Raw genomic sequence first — 20,079 nt, 5'->3', positions numbered from 1 at the left:
ACAAGGGACCCACCAGGGAACGGGCCGCAAAAAGGCCACTAAAGGACACAGCCAAGGCTGAAATCTGCCCCCAAACGGTGCTTCAAGCAATTTTTAGATCCACTCCAAGCTGTAAAAACAGCAGGACCCTGAACACAGAGTACGCCCATGGACATCACTCCATCTCCTCGCACCAAGAGATGTAAGCCTACCAGGCGCAACGGTAGATCCCCCGGAAAAAGATTACCGTGCCCTCAGCATTGTCGAGATGACCGGAGTCGGACAGACCCCGGTCTCTTAAAGTCTGTCTTCCACTAGCCATGTTGAGCAAATCAGTGACTGTACAACAGGAGGAAGTATGGGACCTCGAGACAGAGGGACCTCCCGCCCTGGTAACTGCCAGGGTAACTCCGCTACCAGGCGCCCTGAGATGGGCGTACCAAGGACGCAGAGGCCAAGCTAGAGCGATTAGAATCATCGGGATCTCCTAAACCTCCACTGGAGCAGCCGAGGAAGCAACTACAATGACAGAACGGCAAAAAATTGCCGATACAGACCCCACAGGGCCACCAGATCACTAGACCTGGCCACTAACTTTGACACCCTTGCGACGGAGACGAGCGGCCAGGAGATCCATGCCCTGTGAGGCTCACCTACCTGCAAGGGAGCCGCAACACCCCAAGCACAAAGACCAGTCGCCCTGGTCCAGCATCTGGCGACACCAGTAGTCCGCCTGCTGGTAAACCTGAAGGTAGACCGAAGCCGCGGCCATGGCATTGTCCGGCTGAAACCAGATCGGACGACCTTGCAACCTCCTCGACCACGAGTAGAAGCATAGCCTGCTTGCCTAAAATAGTAGGACAATGAACGGTAGACAGGGTCCACAGCAGCTGGTAGTCCCAGGCGGTCTCCCACCCAGGCACTAGCCAGGCCCGACCCTGGGTAGCTACCGAGACCAAACGAGAGCGTGGCCGCAGATCCACACAAGTCCAGTGACTCAGAGCCGACTGGACCCCCAAGGTGCCCCCACAACCCTTGAGGCTGGCATCCGTCGTAAACACAGACCACTGGGAGGAAGAAACAACTTCCCGGACCGAAGAGTCTGGGATCTCCATCACCAACTCAGAGAGACTGACTAGGTGGTGCACCAGAATCTGATGATTTCAGATATAAGAGATTTTTACCACCTGGACAGTATTTCCCCCGGAAAACCCGAGTGTGGACCTGGGCATACAGTACCACCTCGAAGGAGGCTACCCACAGGCCCCAGACCAGCAGGTGCCCGGAGAGAAGACCGATTGCGTGATGTCAATACCTTCCCCACAGACTGAAGCATCTGCAATTTCTCCAGGGGAAGAAGGACCTTCGCCACCGAGATGTCCGGATCAACCCTAGATACTCCAACTTTCCCCCGGAACCTAGCATGCCCAGGATTTGAACCCTGGGTCGCACACATGGAAGGCGGGCTTGCTGCCACTGGGCTACACCTTCTGGCCCAAATATTTAACACCCACCCGAATCTTCAGAAGATCTGAATGGGAATAACACATCCACTAGGTCTGAGACAGAAGTTGCTCTCAGAAGGAAGTCGTCCCAAGAGCCAACGAGGCAAAGCCTCGCTGTCCCAACAAAGTTAGGATAAGTGCAAGCTCCTTTATGGAAACCCATGGTGCTGACGCCAGATCAACAGGGAGGGCCACAGGCTGACGAGACCCTCTCTCATCATGAAGCACAGAAAGAACACTGACATGCGCAAAACGGGACATGCATGTATGCGTCCTTGATGGCCGAGGACGCTAGGACGTCCCCCGGATGGAGCGCAGCTACCAAACAAATGGATTCCATGCGGAACTACCCGACGTTCACAAAAGGTATTCAGGGCCTGAGACCCATAGAAAACCCCAAACCTCTCATCCTGTAGGAAAGGTAAAATTACCCCGCAGCTTAGCAAGTCCCACACTGCCCAAGGCAGACCGCCGGGCCGGGAGAGGAAGACACGAGGAAAGAACTTTGTCCTGTGGATAGGAGGAAACCCTATCTAGTACTCTGAAGAGACCGCCTCGCAGACCCACTGGTCAGAGAGCAGGGAGGCTTCACCAAATTGTGAACCTGCAAGCTGCCCCCCCACCTAGAGACAGGGAGGGAAGGCTACATACAGTGGCAGGAGTTTGGGTGCCGGCGTGATCGGCTTACGCACCCAGGGACGGATTAGACCCCCAGCTAGGCCTTTGACGGCCTATGAGGGTTGCCCATAAATAATACACACACATAGTGTGTATGAATATTATGTAGGTGTATGCACACACGCCCGTGGAGGAAACCGGAGTACCCGGAGGAAACCCACGCAGATACAGGGAGCGACAATGCAAGCTCCAGGCAGATTGGTGTCAGTGTCCGATTCGAACCAATGACTCACTTGCTGCCAAGTAATGGAGATAACCACTATACCACCGTGTGCATAAAACCATTCTGATACAGACCTATATGAAGCCCTGGACCAGCTGGTCCGCTAGCCTAATAACTTTGGGGGAGAGTCGGCGCTCCTCCGCTCTCTGGTGCAAAATGCTCACTCCATGAGTGACTGAGACCCCAGAGTAGCGGACACAATAGGCCAAAAGTCAGACCCCAGCATGGTAAACATGGATAGGGTCAATACTTCGGATCTGCTATCAGTCAGATCCATACAAGCGGGGGTTCCTGCAATAGGGAGAATGACACCTGGAGGGTCCACCACTGGAGAATAAGCCCACCTCTTGAAAGGCTCTCCTGAACCGCCCAGCGGTGAGGGACTACAAAAGCCCTCAGCAGCTTTTCTCATTCCGGATCTAAGAAATTATCAAAGAAGGGCACAGAAGGAAAAAACCTACACAGAACAGTCTGAATTGTTAACTAAAAAAGACAGAGCCCTCGGCGGAAACCCAGCTGCGCTAACCAGCTGACGAGAGTCCCGTACAGCAGTGAGAAGTGCACCCATAATGCCTTATCCTGCACTGGCCCAGGTATCCAGTCCGTGGCTCCATAACAGAGCATTCCCCAGGGGATAACGGGGGGAGGGGGCACTCTTTTTCCCCCCGCCCGTCCGCAGTCCGCCCCACCCTGGCACAAAAGTGTCCAGGACCAATAATAAAGCCTCTGTGGGAATCCCAGGTGCCAAAACCTGCTGCCATCACCAGCATGTTGGGGAAGGACCCAGATACTGACTCCATAGCTTAAGAACATTTACATAATGTATATAACATGTAGGTGCATGCAGCACCTGTCCTTACAGATAAACTGAAGCTACACTGACTCCATTATTTAAGTAAAAAACTCCCAGGGCCCAGTTCAGACTGAACAGAAAAAAAAAAAAAAAACACCACTCCTGCTGCGCTGACCGGGCGGGGTTTACCTAGGGGACACACCACACCGGAGGAGACTGCTCAGCGCCGCTGCCCAAGTCCCGCACACCGCTGTGTGTGTGAGGAGAAAACCAGGGGGGGGCTTCTTCTTCACTGCCGTCTGGTTCTCTTGCGCTCTCCGGGGGGTCTTCTCCACTCTCCGGGGGGTCTTCTCCACTCTCCGGGGGGTCTTCTCCACTCTCCGGGGGGTCTTCTCCACTCTCCGGGGGGTCTTCTCCACTCTCCGGGGGGTCTTCTCCACTCTCCGGGGGGTCTTCTTCTATCTTCTCCGCTCCTTCTCCCGCTTGCTGTCCGGTGCCTTCTCCTTCAGGGCTGGCAGCCGCTATCTTCGTGTGTTAACTCAATTACTAGCAGGTGGCCAGCCCGCTCTTCTGTGACGTCTTCTTCTTCTCTTCTTCTGCCTTCTTCCGATGTTGACACAACGCCTTTTCTCGCTGCAATGACGGGTGCACGGTTTGCATCCGATTTATATAGGCCTCTCTTATGATGTCACAGTCCCATCATGCTCCGGTACCTACCCACGTGGTACCTACCCACGTGGGTAGGTACCGGAGCATGGTGGGACTGTGACATCATAAGAGAGGCCTATATAAATCGGATGCAAACCGTGCACCCGTCATTGCAGCGACAAGAGGCGTTGTGCCAACATCGGAAGAAGGCAGAAGAAGAGAAGAAGAAGAAGAAGAAGAAGAAGACGTCACAGAAGAGCAGGCTGGCCACCTGCTGGTAATTGAGCTAACACACGAAGATAGTGGCGGCCAGCCCTGAAGGAGAAGGAGCGGAGAAGATAGAAGAAGACCCCCCGGAGAGCGGAGAAGACCCCCGGAGAGCGGAGAAGACCCCCCGGAGAGCGGAAGAGAACCAGACGGCGGTGAAGAAGCCTCCCCTGCTAAAAGAGAAGACAGGGGGAGCCCCCGGAGCAGACTAATAAATTATTTTAAAAACCCTGTGTCGTGTGTTTATTTACTTTTACACTTTGCCTCCAGGTGAATGGGTAGGGGTACGATGTACCCCATATTCATTCACTTAGGGTGGGGGGCCGGTATCTGGGGCCCCCTTATTTAAGGGGGCTCCCAGATTCCGATAAGCCCCCCGCCCGCAGACCCCGACAACCAACGGCCAGGGTTGTCGGGAAGAGGCCCTGTCCTTATCAACATGGGGACAGGGTGCTCTGGGGTGGGGGGGCCGCAGTGCGCCCCCCTGCCCCAGAGCACCCAACCCCCCCATGTTGAGGGGCATGCTGCCTGGTACGGCTCAGGAGGGGGGGGGGGGCGCTCGCTCGTCCCCACCCCCATTCCTGACCAGCCGGGCAGCGTGCTTTGGATACGGATCTGGTATAGATTGTGGGGGGACCCCCCACGTCGGTTTTTCGGCGTAGGGGGGGTCTCCTTACAACCCATACCAGACCTAAGGGCCTGGTATGCTCCTGGGGGGGAACCCATGCCGGTTTTTTATTTAAAATTTGGCGTGGAGTTCCTTCTCAGGATGCATACCAAACGCCGCAGCTAGAATTGGCAGGAATCCAAGTCAGATCTCCCGTCGCTTCTATGACGCGCTCGCTGGAATGTGCTTTGTCTATTCCAGCGAGTGCGAGATGTCGGCACCCTGTCGCCGAGAATCAGCGCGATGCTGTCGCGGCAAAAGGTACAGTAACCCACTTGTCAAGATTTAAGGAGCTGTGTCCGTCCATGGATGATAAGAGAAAATTAAAGTTTTCCACATTTAGCTGCCTGTTATGACATTTGAGACAAGTTTCTGCAATATAATGGAAAAAAATAAATCCGAAAAAAATAAATCCAAAAACAAACTGACTGGCGTTAGTATTTTGTATACCTTACCTGGAACAAACATGCAAAGAAGGATGCCTGGCTTTACAGATATGCATATTGCTAATTTTTAGTGTTTGTAAAAGGATAAATGTTTTATTTTATTTATTTTTAATAACAAACATGTCATACTTACCTGCTCTGTGCAATGGTTTTTCACAGAGCAGCCCCAATTCCCCCTTTTCTCGGGTCCCCCGCTGGTGCTCCTGCTCCTTGCTGAGTGCCACTTGCTCTGGGTGGACTAGTGCGTTCTCGCACCTGAGTCGCCTCTGTGTGTCTATGGGGCTGCACACTGAAGGTTTTTTTTTTTTGCTTTCGTGCATAGAATGCACAAAAGCAAAAAGAACCACCTTCAGCCTTTAGAACCACTTTAGATCTGAAGTGTGTGAAAAAAGCATTATTAGGGAATTAGCAGGGTAACTGATAAGGAATCTCTAAAACCCCCTTTCACGCTGGAGGCATTTTTAAGGCGCTTTAGCATCTTTGGCGTGCTTTAGGAGCACCTTGCAGGAGCAAAATCAATGGGCAGCGCTGCTGAAGTGGCTGCAAATCGCCTCAGCAGCGGTGCTTTGCGGGCGCTTTTAACCCTTTATTCTGCCACTAGCGGGAGTTAAAAGCACCCCGCTAGCAGCTGAAAAGTACCTCAAACTACGGTAATACTCTGCAGCTGCGCGGTCAGTGTGAAAGGGCTCTAATAATGTGTGCCCCACTGGTGGCTACTGATTCTTTCTTGAATAAGGTTAGTTACATGCAGCCTCTCACAGTGATGTCATTGCTGAAGTGCAGGTAATGAAACTGACAGTCAGGGCTGGGAGATCCTCCATTCAGAAAATGTCTTGTACGCCTTTCAAAGAATGCAAGATGCTCTGTAATTGGACAAAGGGCATATGAAAAAAAAAAATCACAATCTCCCCCTTGTCCAATCACAGTATGCCTTTTATTCTTTGACAAGAATACAAGAAGTTTTCTGAATGAAGGTGATGCATACGAAACAAAGTGTGATTGCTGTGCTTTAGCCCTGACTGTAAGGCCTCGTACACACGACCGAGAATCTCGTAAAAGAAACGTTGTTTTCTTCGACGAGGTTCTTGTCAGGCTTGACGAGAATCTTGTGAAACTTTCTTTGCATACACACTGTCAAGACAAAGTCTCGTTCTCAAACGCGGTGACGCGCAACACGTACAACGGCACTATAAAGGGGAAGTTCGATTCCACTGGCGCCACCCTTGGGGCTGCTTTTGCTAATCTCATGTTACTGCGTGTTAAGTAAAAGTTTGGTGAGAGACGATTCACGCTTTTCAGTCTGTTACAGCGTGACGAATGTGCTATCTCCATTACGAACGCTACTTTTACCGAAGGTGCGCTCCTTTCTCATACTTTATTTTGATTATGCACGGGTTTCTAAGCATACACATGAATGTGTTTCTCGTTGTTAACCAGCCTGACGAGAAACACAACGAGGAAATTGAGACTCCTGACGAGAAAAAAGAGAGCATGTTCTCTTTTTTTCTCGTTGAGATCCACGAGTTTTATCGACGAAAAACATACAGCATTTTTCTTGATGGATTTTGCCGAGGTAAAGGGTCGTGTGTATGAGGCCTAAGTTTAACTGCCAGAGCTTCAGCAGTGATAACACCATCAGAGGCTGCATTTAAGTAACTATAAAGATTGAAGCAGCAGCCACCACTGGGGTACACATCATTTTGTTACTTAGCGAACGCTCCAATAATGTTTTTGCCCACACACCACGGCCCGGATTCAGAAACTATTTACGGCGGCGTATCTCCAGATACGCCGCCGTAATTGAAAATGTGCGCCGTCGCATCTTTACGCCGATTCACAAAGAGAGATACGCCTGAAAACATGGCTTCAGCCGTCCGACGTAACTTGCCTACGCCGGCGTATCGTGGGCGCATAGTATGCAAATGCGGAAGATACGCCGATTCACGAACGTACTTGCGCCCGGCGTATCAATATACGTCGTTTACGTAAGGCGTATGACCGGCGTAAAGTTACCCCTGCTATATGAGGCGCAGCTAATGTTAAGTATGGACGTCGAAACAGCGTAGAATTTTACGTGGTTTACGTCGTTTGCGTAATTCGTACGTGAATGGGGCTGGGCGTAGTTTACGTTCACGTAGAAAGCATTGAGTATTTGCGACGTGATTCTGCACATGTGCACTGGGATACGTCCATGGACGGCGCATGCGCCGTTCGTTCGGCCCCTCATTTGCATGGGGTCACGGTTCATTTTAATAAAACACGCTCACTGCCAACCTACTTTGAATTACGCTGGCTTACGCCGGCCCATATATGCTACGCCGCCGTAACTTAGGACGCAAGTTGTTTCTGAATACGGTACCTGCCTCTCTAAGTTACGGCGGCGTAGTGTATATGAGATATGCTACACCCGCCCAAACTTACGCGATTCTTTCTGAATCCGGGCCATCAGCTTTAGAGTAAACATGCACTGACCTAAAAGTAACACATGCAATGCACACTAGCAAATTATAACTTTACCTTTAGGGATAAAAAAAAAAAGAAAAAAAGAAAGAGCATGGCAATTTACTACTGCTTTAAAGCGGAACGTCACTCTAAAAGGGGAAGTGCTGCTTTACAGTATGTCCTCCCCACCACATTATAATTTTTTTAAATGGGAGACCCAATGGGTACCTGCTTCCACTCTGATCACCTAGGCATTCTGAGCAGAAGTTTTTACCCCCTCTTTGCCCACAGCCTGCAGGACCATTCACAAAGCTCAGCATTGCTTTTACAGTTGGAAGCCAGCTGTAAAGCCACAAAGAGTCACAGCCAGTTTCCCCAGAGTAAAGATGTTGGCACAGGGGACCCAAAGACAGGTGAAGAACTGGCCCAGCTGAGGACAGAGCTGGATCCCTGGATAGGCAAGGCCTAAATTACACTGCTGCCGGTAAACGGTAAACGGACGTTCAGGGGCAGCTGAAAAAATCCTGCAGTTTAGTTTAGAAGCATTTTTTGGAACACAAAAAAAATGGGTCCGAAAGATTTTCAGAGACATTTGAAAACGCCAAATGCCTGAAACAGCTTGTAAACACTGCTAACTGTGGTAACTCGCGTTTGGCAGCGTTTCGTTCACAGACGTTTTTCATTGTAACAAAAAAAAAAAAAAAAAAGCTTCTAGATGCAAACGCAGTTAAACGCGGCATATATAAATGTGGCTAAACAGACATTTTTAGATGCCGGTTTCTAGCTGTCAAGTTAAATCATTAAGGATAGGTTAAACAACATCCCGTGTACATGAAGCCAAAGGCCCCTTTCACACTGGGCAGGGCGGTACCATAGTATTTAACGCAATATTTGGTCGCTAGCGCTGCGGTTTTAACCCCCCGCTAGCGGTTGAAAAAGGGTTAATAGATAGCCGTGGGTTGCTCGGCTATCTATGCCCGGAAGTGGGAGCAAAAAACCTGTATTAGACAGGTATCTGCTCCCTCCTGAAAGGTGCCAAATGTGACACCAGAGGGGGGTTGGGGGGGGGGGATCGGGGAGAACCGGAAAAGTGAAAGTTGTATTTTTGGGTGAAACTCTGCTTTAAATCAGGAGTGTTTGTATGCAATAACACATGTACTTATCACAATCCATTGTTTTAAAGTGATTATGTTGACATCAATGTTCTGCATTGACTGGTGTAGAAAAGAAGTTGTATCTGCTGTACTTTGGGGTGATGACCTGCATTTTGTTATTCAATTCAAATAAGTTCCTCCAAAACACTTAAAAATGTCCCAAATGTGTATAGATTGATAGACGCTAATGCAGCTGCTATGAAAAACAGCAGGTATTAAATGTTGACAAACAAAATACCAGGTAAACCTGATGACATATGTAGTATACTACAAGCACGCGTTTACCTTTTGTTTGAACAAGAAACATTTTGAAAAGGATGGTGGTTCAAAGGCCATCTTCACTCTACAGTCCACCTGCTTGTAAGTACAAAATATTTTTTTTTCTATTTACTGTACTGTCTTCCTCAGGCCCCATGCACACTGGGTGTTTACCCCCCCCCCCCTTATGTGCATACAGTGCCGACATTTGGCCATGGGCAGCAGTCACGGGTGCACTTTCCAGCCCCCCCGCCACCAGCCTGTCAAAATCTAGGAGAGGCTGACAGCTGCTGTGGTGGAAAAGCCTGTGTTCTGGGAATTCATCCCTGGGGGATACTTCTCTAAAACAAAAGTACTTCTAAATGCACCATCCAACCGAATTCAGCCACACCACTTGTCATGCTCTCATAGAGAGAATGCCCACTGTGCCTCCTGGCTAAATGGCAGAGCCCCATCCACTGGGGCTAAATACCCAGAGTGCATAGGGTTTTCGAGTTCAAAGAGCTTTGTAGCAAAAACAATTGCACAGATTTCAGGGAAGCTTCTTAGAAATCAGAAAATCCAAATGTTGCACCCTCCTAGCTAGGTTGCTAACAATTTGAGGCAAATTTAGTTTTTGGTTCCCCTGTAGCCAGTGGAGCAATGTTTGGTTGCTTTTGGCTGTTCTGGATTCTGCTGGTTGCAAGCTTGACTGCTTCCCCAATTTCTGTAGGTATCAGAACTTAGCGGGGTGGAAGAGGCAGACCCTCACTTGCATATTCAAATGGCCTCAGCCAATCCATGGCAGGAAGTATGACCAGTAAGGGGTAGAGGTGTGTTTAAATAGGCCAGAGCCTGGAACAGCAGGGTCCTTGTCGAGTGGAATAAGACTCAAAAAAGAGGGAAGAAAAGAAAAAGGTGCACCAGCCTAGTGTGTTACCGTTGACAATTTAATAGAATAAAAATGTAATAAAAAAACTACTCACAAAGAAAGCAACATAAAAGGCTCATCGACAACGCTGTAGTGGATACCCCTCGAACCACACTCCAAATGGGGGGTATGAAGGTGTGTCACTGCCGGCTGACGCGTTTCGAGGCTACAAAGACCTCTTCATCAGAGCCCAGCTGGCAGTGACACACCTTCATCCCCCCCATTTGGAGTATGGTTCGAGGGGTATCCACTACAGCGTTGTCGATAAGCCTATTATGTTGCTTTCTTTGGGAGTAGTTTTTTTAGAAACGTTTCCCATTATTTCCAATAAATCAGATACAAATTCTTAGTTCCCTTCAAAAGGAAGGGCAATAATTGTAGAGCCTGTTTAACTAACCTGGGCTCTTAGCCACAATGCTTTACAAGCTGTATTTGGAAGACCTTTGGCTCTTGCTGACATAAAAGCTTTTGCTAAAGCATCTGCTAGAAAGTTTAGTGCGCTGTATAAAAAAAAGCAAATACGTATCTGTTCCTTGGGGGAGCATGGTGCCTTCTTCCAGGTAGCAGTTTCAATATTTAAGCCAGATTTTCAAAAATTTTGCCATGAAGGCTGCTGTTAGATTTGGCCAGAATTCAGAATCAGAAGCCTCCCAACATCTTTAACCACTTGAGACCCGCGCTATTGACAAAAGACGTCAACAGCGCGGCTCTCAGGTGCCAACTGGACGTCTTTGGACGTCTTTTTAAAAGCATTACCCGCGCGCGCCTCTGGGGGGCGCGCAGCGGGTAAACACTGTGCTGCCGCATCGCTGGGGACCCAATGCGTGTACCTGGCGGCCGCGATGTCCGCCGGGTACACGCGATCGTCGGTGACACAGCCGGTATCAGCAGAGACGTGGAGCTCTGTGTGTAAACACAGAGCTCCACGTGCTGTTAGAGGAGAGGAGACCGATCTGTGTCTCTTGTACATAGAGACACAGCATCATTCACCTCCCCCAGTCACCCCCCTCCCCCCACACAGTTAGAACACACCCAGGCTACACATTTAACCCCTTCCTCACCCCCTAGTGTTAACCCTTTCCCTGCCAGTCACATTTATACAGTAATTAGTGCATTTTTATAGCACTGATCACTGTATAAATGTGAATGGTCCCAAATTTGTGTCGAAAGTGTCCGATACGTCCGCCGCAATATCGCAGTCCCAATAAAAAAGCGCAGATCGCCGCCATTACTAGTAAAAAAAAAAATAATAAAAAAAAAAAATCATAATTCTGTTCCCCCATTTTGTAGGCACTATAACTTTTGCGCAAACCAGTCGCTTATTGCGATTTTTTTTTTTTTTTTTTTACAAAAATGTCTAAAAATACGTATCGGCCTTAACTGAGAAAAAAAATATTTAAAAATAAAAATTGGGATATTTATTATAGCAACAAGTAAAAAAATATATATATATTTTTTTAAATTGTCGCTCTTTTTTTGTTTATAGCGCAAAAAATAAAAACCGCAAAAAATAAAAACCGCAGAGGTGATCATATACCACCAAAATAAAGCTCTATTTGTGGGGAAAAAAGGACATCAATTTTGTTTGGGAGCCACGTCGCACGACCGCGCAAATGTCAGTTAAAGCGACGCAGTGCCGGAAGCTGAAATTTCGCCTGGGAACGAAGGGAGTTTATGTGCCCAGTAAGCAAGTGGTTAAAGGCATTCTAAAACCATTCTGTCCATGTCTATATCATCTAATAATATTTAAGTAATATTTACTAGTTACTCGTCAAACTTCTCATTCTATTTTTTTTTTTATGTGAATTTTTGATCAGTTGCTACAATCAAAACTATGTTTTAGAAAATAATCATTTGACTTGAAAACAGGAGTGACAAACCTCGCATTTCGCATCTGAAAATCTGCAGGCAAAATGACCCTGAGCCGAAAATCCATGTCCTGTAGTAAGAAAAAAAAAGCAGAGCAAACTTTTAAATAGAACATAGAGCAGTGAAAGTGCATTCTGTATCTGTAAATAAACAATGATAAATATAAGTACAAAAGGTGAAGTAAACATGCTATTCATAAATGTGTAGGTATTAGAACATTTTATCATTGTGCACAATGCATGAAGCTCAAGTACACAGGCAAGAGCTCTATCCACAATATACTATTCTTCTACTGAATGAGAAAGTGAAAAGGGGGTAGAGCTTGTATTTATACAAGTATTGCTAAAGAGCTAAAAAAGACATTGGAAGTGGAATATGCTTTTATTCATTCATTCAACAAAACTTGGAAAAATATACGTCTCTACACATAAAGTCTACATTTTTTTTTTTTTTTTAATATAGTATTATTGCTTCAGATGCCTGCACTTTCAGTTGACTGCTAAATTATCTACAGTTGTATTGGCATCATGCATATGGGCAGAAAAAAAAAATGCCGCTGTTAGGGCATCTGGCATTTTTTTTAGTACAACAAGCTTAACCTGTGGAACTTTAAATAAGGTGATCATAGAGGTCATAACAAGTAAATGGAATCAATTTAAGAATTACGTAATATGGCTAGGATACGAGCCCATGCTACGCCCACTACCACGCGGGAGCACGCAAATGAGAGCTTCTCCAGCCAATGGGATGGCACACCTCCAGCCAAACGTGCTGACACGGAAGTCCCACGATGGGTGTAGGAGCATGTCACTGGTGTACCGTAGCCCCGCCCATCCGAGGGGCGGAGAGGAGGGGAGAGCAGGGGAGAATCCCCCTATTTATACATCTCAGCTCCCGGGAGGGAAAACAAGCCGCGATCACCAGCGGGAACAGTATAGTGGAAGCTAACCCATATAGACTAACCAGGATGGAAACTAGAAATTAACATGTGTTATGGATGTTAAAATACAATGAAAATTATAAGAGCCGAAACAACGAATCAACAAGTAATCGATTATGAAATTAATCGATTACTATTTTCATATTCGATTAATCGGCCATCAACATAATGGGGTTTTAAAAAAAAAAAAAATAGCCCTTTACAGTAGAAAAAGAGCAAATAATCGCTACTGTAAATATTACTTTCATTGTTCCACAGTAAAAAAAATAACCCCTTACAGTGGAGATTTGTTTTGCTCTTTTTGTACTATAAACAACCACTTTAACACCTCAGGTTATCAAGGGGTTAAATCTGTGCCTAACAAGTGCTAAGGTGTGCTGCTTTTTACTAAAGTTCTCTTTGCTTCTTATCCCTGCTTTGCAGGGACAAGAAACAAAGATTGTTCACTCTGTACATAGCTCTGTGTTGATTGTAAACACAGGGCTCTGATTGAACACATGAATCCTTGGCCGGGACCTGCTGACAAACCCCTGCTGTGTACAATCACGGAAGGGGGAGGCCCTTTTCTAAACATGGAAACAGGCAGTACCAGCATATCACTGTGTATGTATGAGCCGCCTGTAGTGGTGGGTGGTCTAGAAATGGTTAAAGAGATGGGAGAGATGAGTGGGAAGAGGCTTTGGAATCCTGCAAGGCTGTCTCACCCATGCTCTCCAACCGGTTGACCCAAATCTATATAGTCCATCAGGCATATCTCACCCCCCTCCGGGTTGCCAGATATAGAAGCACCCAATCTACACTCTGTCAGATGTGTGGGAGGGAGGTGGGTACGTTCTTTCATTTAATATGGTCATGTCCCAAAGTGCAGGGCCTGTGGACACAAGCGGTAACATTTCTGCACGATCACATGGGCTCTCCGGTTACGCTGGACCCAAAACAGTGCCTACTTGGGGTGCTTCCGGATACTATAGACAAATACACAAAGACGTTCCTGCATGAGACCTTGTTCTCGGTGCGGAAGATCATTGCTCGGAGCTGGATGCGACCCGTACCCCCTAGACTTGTGGATTGGAAGGTGGAGGTCAATAATAATCTTCCGTACAAAAAGATTATGTACATTAACAGGGAATGCCCGACCAAATATGATAAAATTTGGGACCGTTGGTTACAGGACTCTGATACTTGTACGTGAGGCACCACAGGTCTATGTTGCCAGATGGATGGCCTACACCTGGCTGGGTGCTCCGATGCGGGTCTGGAGTACCTGCATGGTGGGCACCAGACTGCTCTCTTTGTTTCCCCTGTACATTGTAAAATGCCTCTTTGTTGGCCATGACACCGGCTTTGAACTGTTGGTATTCTGAATGCTGCACACCCTCATATCATCATTGACACTTTAGATGTATGTAATGGCATGTATGCACTCTCTGTTACAATAAAGTTGTTTGGGAAGGGGAAGAAAAGGGGAGGGGGGGGGGGGGGGGGGAAAAAAGAAAAAAAAGAACACTCCACTACTGAATCCGGCTATGTTAAATGTCACATTTTTAATGCTAAAATTCATGTACAAATGCTAGTATGATTGTACGACAGTTACTTTTGATTATAAATAAAACTTTGTTTCGGAAAAGAGATGGGAGCTGGCAATTAGCTGACAGCTGAGCTGCCAGCACAGAGAAGGAAGGGCTGAGCCCAGCCCTGACAGCCCCCTATCAATCCAGCTATGTCCATGAGTGCCTGGGCCATCTGGGATCCTCCTTCCGGATTGGATGAGGAAGGAAGAAAAAGTCCTGGACGGCCGCACACTGTTGAAGGCATCTTTATTAATATCTTTGTATAGCAGATGAAATCCAATACAGTTACTTCATGTTACAGAAAATTGCTGACGTGTTTCAAACCGTATGGAGGTGCTTTATCAGCTATGATTAAGCACCCCCATACGGTGTAAAATGAGTCAGGGGCTTTTCCTGTTTTCGGTAACCTGAAGTAACTGTATTGGATTTCATCTGCTATACAAGATAATAATAAAGATGTCTTCAACGGTGTGCGGCCGTCCAGGACTTTTTCTTCCTTCCCCATTCGTTGCAGAGCCAGCACCTGCAAGTTCTTAATAGGGCGTGTGCTTCAGAGGTCTGGGGCTATTGTTTTCCCCTGATTGGATAAGACACAGCAGTGGTGCCATTGGCTCCCGCTGCTGTCAAAGTCAGTAAGCAAATCAGGAGAGAGAGGGGGCGGGACCACAGCTCTGTGTCTGAATGGACACAAAGAACTGCGGCTCAGCTGCCCCCATAACAAGCCGCTTGCTGTCAGGGCACTGGACAGGGGAAAAGGGCCAGGAGCACCAAAGAGGGACCCTAGATGAGGAGGATCTGGGCTGCCCTGTGCAAAACCACTGCATAGAGCAGGCAAGTATAACACGTTTGATATTTTGATAGAAAACAAAAAGAGACTTTACAATCACTTTAATGTCAGGATCCACCCAGAAGCATTGACCTAGGGTTGTCACTTTTTCTTCAAGCAAAACCCGAACACTTAAAGCGGATCTCCACTCTAAAGTGGAGTCCCGCTGATCGGAACCCTCCCCCCCTCCGGTGTCACATTTGACACCTTTCAGGGGGGAGGGGGGTGCAGATACCTGTCTACAGACAGGTATCTGCACCCACTTCCGGCCCTACGATACGGGCAAAGGACGGGTTTTTTCCTTACCTTCCGTCCGTCCCCCGTTGTATGCTGGGAACACTCGGCTCCCAGCACACAGCGGGAGCCAATCGGCGGGCGCACCGCGACTCGCGCATGCGCCGTAGGGAACCGGGCAGTGAAGCCGGAGCGCTTCACTTCCTGGTTCCCTCACCGTGGATGGAGGGGGGAGCAGCAGGGTGACGAGCGATCGCTCGTCATCTGCTGCGATCACCGCTGGACTCCAGGACAGGTAAGTGTCCTTATATTAAAAGTCAGCAGCTGCAGTATTTGTAGCTGCTGGCTTTTAATACATGTTTTTAGTGGCACATCCGCTTTAAGCAGCCTGGGACACCTTTGGGTGCACCAAGAAGGGTAGTAATGTGGTGTGCATAGTGTGCCGCAGTGAACAGTGATTGTGGCCAAATTGCTATTGCTGACATCATCAACCTGCATCCCAGGGATGCTGAACCTGCCCCCAGACGGTAACAGATTTGTGTGCGACTATCATGGTTACTTGGGGAGCCACAGCCGGACCTGAATAATGTGTCCGGGTTTTAGTCCGCCATAAGACTGGTCTTCATCTGTTCCTATTGGCTGGTGCAGGATGATATCACTCCCACACATGCACAGAAGTGGAGCCATCCAATCACACAGGAGCGTTCACAACTGAACTAATGCCGCGTACACACGATTGAATTTTCCGTTGGATGGTTTTTCCGGACGGAATTCCGCTCAAGCTTGGCTTGCATACACACGGTCACACAAAAGTTCTTGGAACTTCCGTCCGTCAAGAACGCGATGACGTACAACACTACGACAAGCCAAGCAAATGAAGTTCAATGGTTCCCGAGCATGCGTCCAATTGTTTGCGAGCATGCGCCGGAATTTTTGCGCGTCGGAATTGCTACAGAAGATCGGATTTTCCAATTTTCTGAAAATTTGCGAACCAGCTCTCAATCTTTTGTTGGCGGAAATTCCAACAGCAAAAGTCCAATGGAACATACACACGGTCTGAATTTTCGTTCAAAAGCTCACATCTGACTTTTGTTGGCGGAATTTCCGATCGTGTGTACGGGGCATTAGTGTACATTCTGTTCCAGGGTTGCAAACTCCAGTAAATTCCCGGGCAGTCTGCATGTCTGTAATGGACATTCACACACAGATGGAATAATCATGGATCGTACTGTCTGTGAATCTACTGACCAATGACAACCCTGTTCTGCAGAGAATAGCAAACAGGAAGGGAAGTGTATTGTATTGCATGTGTATTGTACAATATAGAGCCTGTCCCTTATGTTTTATGGTTTGCACAAGCTTTATTTAAAAATGTAACAAAGACAGTCCCCGGCTATAAAAGAAAACAGTAGATGAGTGTCAGTATTCTATATAATACAATACCTGGGCACTGATGAATCCATCATACACCCGGCCGGACAGATCCTGAGGGATAAGTAGCGGACACTGGCTCAGCATTGTATACTGTGTACACCGAGGTCAGTCCACTGACAGCAGGGGGAGGGGAGATACATCCACACAGCAACACAGCAACACCAAGACTTCAGGAAGCAGCGTGTCTACACACTACAGCAGGCACGTGACCCGCCAACCAATCACAGCGCGTCTTTCACAGACACCCCTTCCAATCCCAGCGCGGCTGTTCTCATTCAGAAATCGGCGCCTTCCTTCTCATGTATTTCCCGCCAGGCGCTGCGGAATGAGAGAAGTTCTATAATAGGTGTGCGATATAATAGTTGTGACATGTGTTGTTCTAATAGAGGGCGGGAGAGGATACAAGGAAGAGACTCGTGATGTCACACTTACAGCTTTCCTCATGAGCGTCTGGAAGTGATATGACAGCTCCCTTCTTATCATAGCATTCCTCCACCACAGATGGGAGAGCTCAATACATAGACTGCCCAGTCAGATCCAGCAAGGTGAATGGAAGAAAATGAGGCGATTCCCTCATCGCACATTGGATGTAGATGTAAGGTTGCCGCTTTTTCTTCAAGCCAAACCCCAACACTTTAGCGTAGGGTGACCAGACATCCCCAGTTTCAGGGGACAGTCCCCTAATTTAGGACACTGTCCCTGGACCAAGTCTGTCCCTGGTTTTGTCCCCAGATTGAATTTAATAGGGGGCAGGGGCAATTTCAAAGACAGTCAGTGCAGAATTAAAATAAAAAAATTAGAATTACACCCCTCCCCCCCAGCTCCGCCGTGCCTACTAGTTTAGGGGGGTTGTATTTTTCCCTTTATCTGTGCCCCTTTCTGATGATCATGTGCTGGTCGGAGCGGAGGGAATATTTCTTCGGTTTCGGGCGCATGCCCATTCAGCTCCGCTCGCATGTTCTTCTGCCTTGGCTCAAATCCTGGCCAGCTACCTGCCTGCCTATCTCCTTGCCTTCCCTGGTGGAGTGATCTTCCTCCGCTCCCCATCCAGTAGTAGCCGGGGCCTGAAGAGTAAGACTTGAGAGGCTGTGAGGTGGGCGGCGACGGGCAGAGAGTCGCTGATTGTTGCCATTACTAGTAAAGAAAAAATATGTTCCCAGATTTAATTTTAAAAATCTGGTCACCTTACTTTAGCGGCACACAGTAATTACTTCTCTGTGTTCATACACTATAGCCAGGGGTCTCCAAACTATGGCCCTCCAGTTGTTCCCATCATGTCTGTGAATGTCAGAGTTTTACAATGCCTCATGGGACATGTAGTTCCCCAACAGCTGAAGGGCCGTAGTTTGAAGATTCCTGCACTATAGGTATGGAACAGACCTGGGTCACCTTTGGGCACTTCAAATAGAATAGTAATGTGGCACACGTAGTTTAAGGTGACCAGATTTTACTAGTAATGGCGGCAATCACCGACTCTCTGCCCCCCGCCTCACAGCCTGTCAAGTCTTACGCTCCGGGCCCCGCTACTACTGGGTGGGTAGCGGAGGAAGTTCACTCCGCCAGGGAAGGCAAGGGCATAAGCAGGCAGGCGGCTGGCCGGGACTTGAGCCACGGCAGAAGAACATGCGAGCAGAGCTGAATGGGCATGCCCCCGAAACTGAAGAAATATTCCCTCCGCTCCAACCAGCACATGATCATCAGAAAGGGGCACAGATAATGGAAACAAATAGAACCCCCTAGTCTAGTAGGAGCAGCGGATCGGAGGTGTGTAATTCAGATTTGTTTTTTATTAATTCTGCACTGACTGTCTTTGAAATTGCCCCGGACCCTGTTCAATACCAAACCGGGGACAGACTTGGTCCGGGGACAGTGTACTCAATCCGGGGACTGTCCCCCGGAAACCGGGGATGTCTGGTCACCCTTACATAGTGCCCCCTCACCCTCCTATCAAGCCCTGCTCTGAGCCACGTTCCTGTCTGAATAATGTGTCCGGGTTTCAGGTGGACTGAAACCCGTACACATGATTCAAAACGCAGACTTTCCAGGTGAATCCGGACAGGTGGCAACTTTATGTAGATGGTTGAATCTTCCCGCTGTGCTATTGTATTACTTCCCCGCCATCAGAACAATGAATAGCACTGCTGGCCAGAGCTGCTATTAGAAATCACAGGGCCCTGTACAGCAGCCAGACTGGTAACAGAAAAAAAAACCTTAGGAATCTATCACCCCGCCCCTGAGGTCCCTACATTGGCTAGACGTAAAGGATCGGGTTACATTCAAGACCCTCTGTAATGTGAAAAATATACTACAGCGCTAATTAAATAATCAATTCCACGTGCACCTAAATAAAAAAACAAATAATATAGCTGCTATCTTGAGTGATACCAAATCCAAACAGTGAAACATATAAAATATAGATGCGCTAATATTAACTTAAAAGGTGATAAAACGTACAAAGAAAAACTAATCAGGGAGAATACTCCATAAACTGTGAATTACTAATATGTCCTTAATTAGTGCACAGTGATTAGCAGGATTCCATGCAGGGAAAAAATCACTCTCTTCAATCTGAATGCTAATCCAGCCCTCCACCGCTGTGATCAGATGATACAGGCACTCACAGACAGGGATTGCATGAAAGAAAAGAGAAAAAATCTCATTGCGCAATATTCGATGACAGATCAAAAAATGTAATCAGAGCATTGACATATGCACTCACGAATCCCGGCTTTCAGTAAAGCATGAAAACGCCACTCAGTATGTTGTTTCCTCAGCTCGATCCGATGCACTCGGATTCGATCGCAGGCTCCTCCCTACGCGTTACGTCACAGGCACGCGACTTACTCATGGGTTCATACGTTATGAGAATGGCTTGGGGTTTAGATAGCCTTCTCATTGACAGCGTTTACATTAGTGTGAGCAACCAAAGGGAAAGACAAACATCATTGCGGCAAAACTTTACTCACATAGCTGAATTCTAGTGAGATCAAATGTCGATGCATAGACACACATAATTTTAATAAACAAATTTAAAAAAATGTAATTGATATAAAACTTTAAAAACATTCTATGTAGTTTGCTATGTGAATGGTGCATTTGCATTTGCATTTGCATATGCAATCTACTGCCCTCTTGTGGCCAGATATACAACAAGCATAGAATAAGTAGATGAACATTTAAAAATACAATTAAATAGATGCATCAACACTATTCAATATTATCAATAAAACATATA

The 20,079-nt window shown here is 47.5% G+C and overlaps 1 protein-coding gene across 3 annotated transcripts in view; it reads right to left on the bottom strand.

The window, feature by feature from the left end:
- Nucleotides 1-16,980, bottom strand: part of FANCL (FA complementation group L) — a 126,419-nt gene extending 109,439 nt beyond the window's left edge. Inside the window, exons 1-2 of one of the 3 annotated variants that reach the window (XM_040351149.1) lie at nucleotides 16,854-16,980; nucleotides 11,851-11,909 (exon numbers count right to left, since the gene is read on the bottom strand). In XM_040351149.1, the coding sequence (XP_040207083.1) occupies nucleotides 11,851-11,909; nucleotides 16,854-16,928 (134 nt within the window). In that variant the 5' untranslated portion in view covers nucleotides 16,929-16,980. The remainder of the gene's footprint in view (nucleotides 1-11,850; nucleotides 11,910-16,853) is intronic. The other 2 variants (XM_040351151.1, XM_040351152.1) reach the window with 2 other exon arrangements.
- Nucleotides 16,981-20,079: the final 3,099 nt, after the last annotated feature.

The sequence above is a fragment of the Rana temporaria genome, chromosome 4, assembly GCF_905171775.1.
Source record: "Rana temporaria chromosome 4, aRanTem1.1, whole genome shotgun sequence".
NCBI lineage: Eukaryota > Metazoa > Chordata > Amphibia > Anura > Ranidae > Rana > Rana temporaria.
Note: the sequence above shows the minus strand (reverse complement) of the source record. Positions and strands in the feature narration are given on the sequence as shown.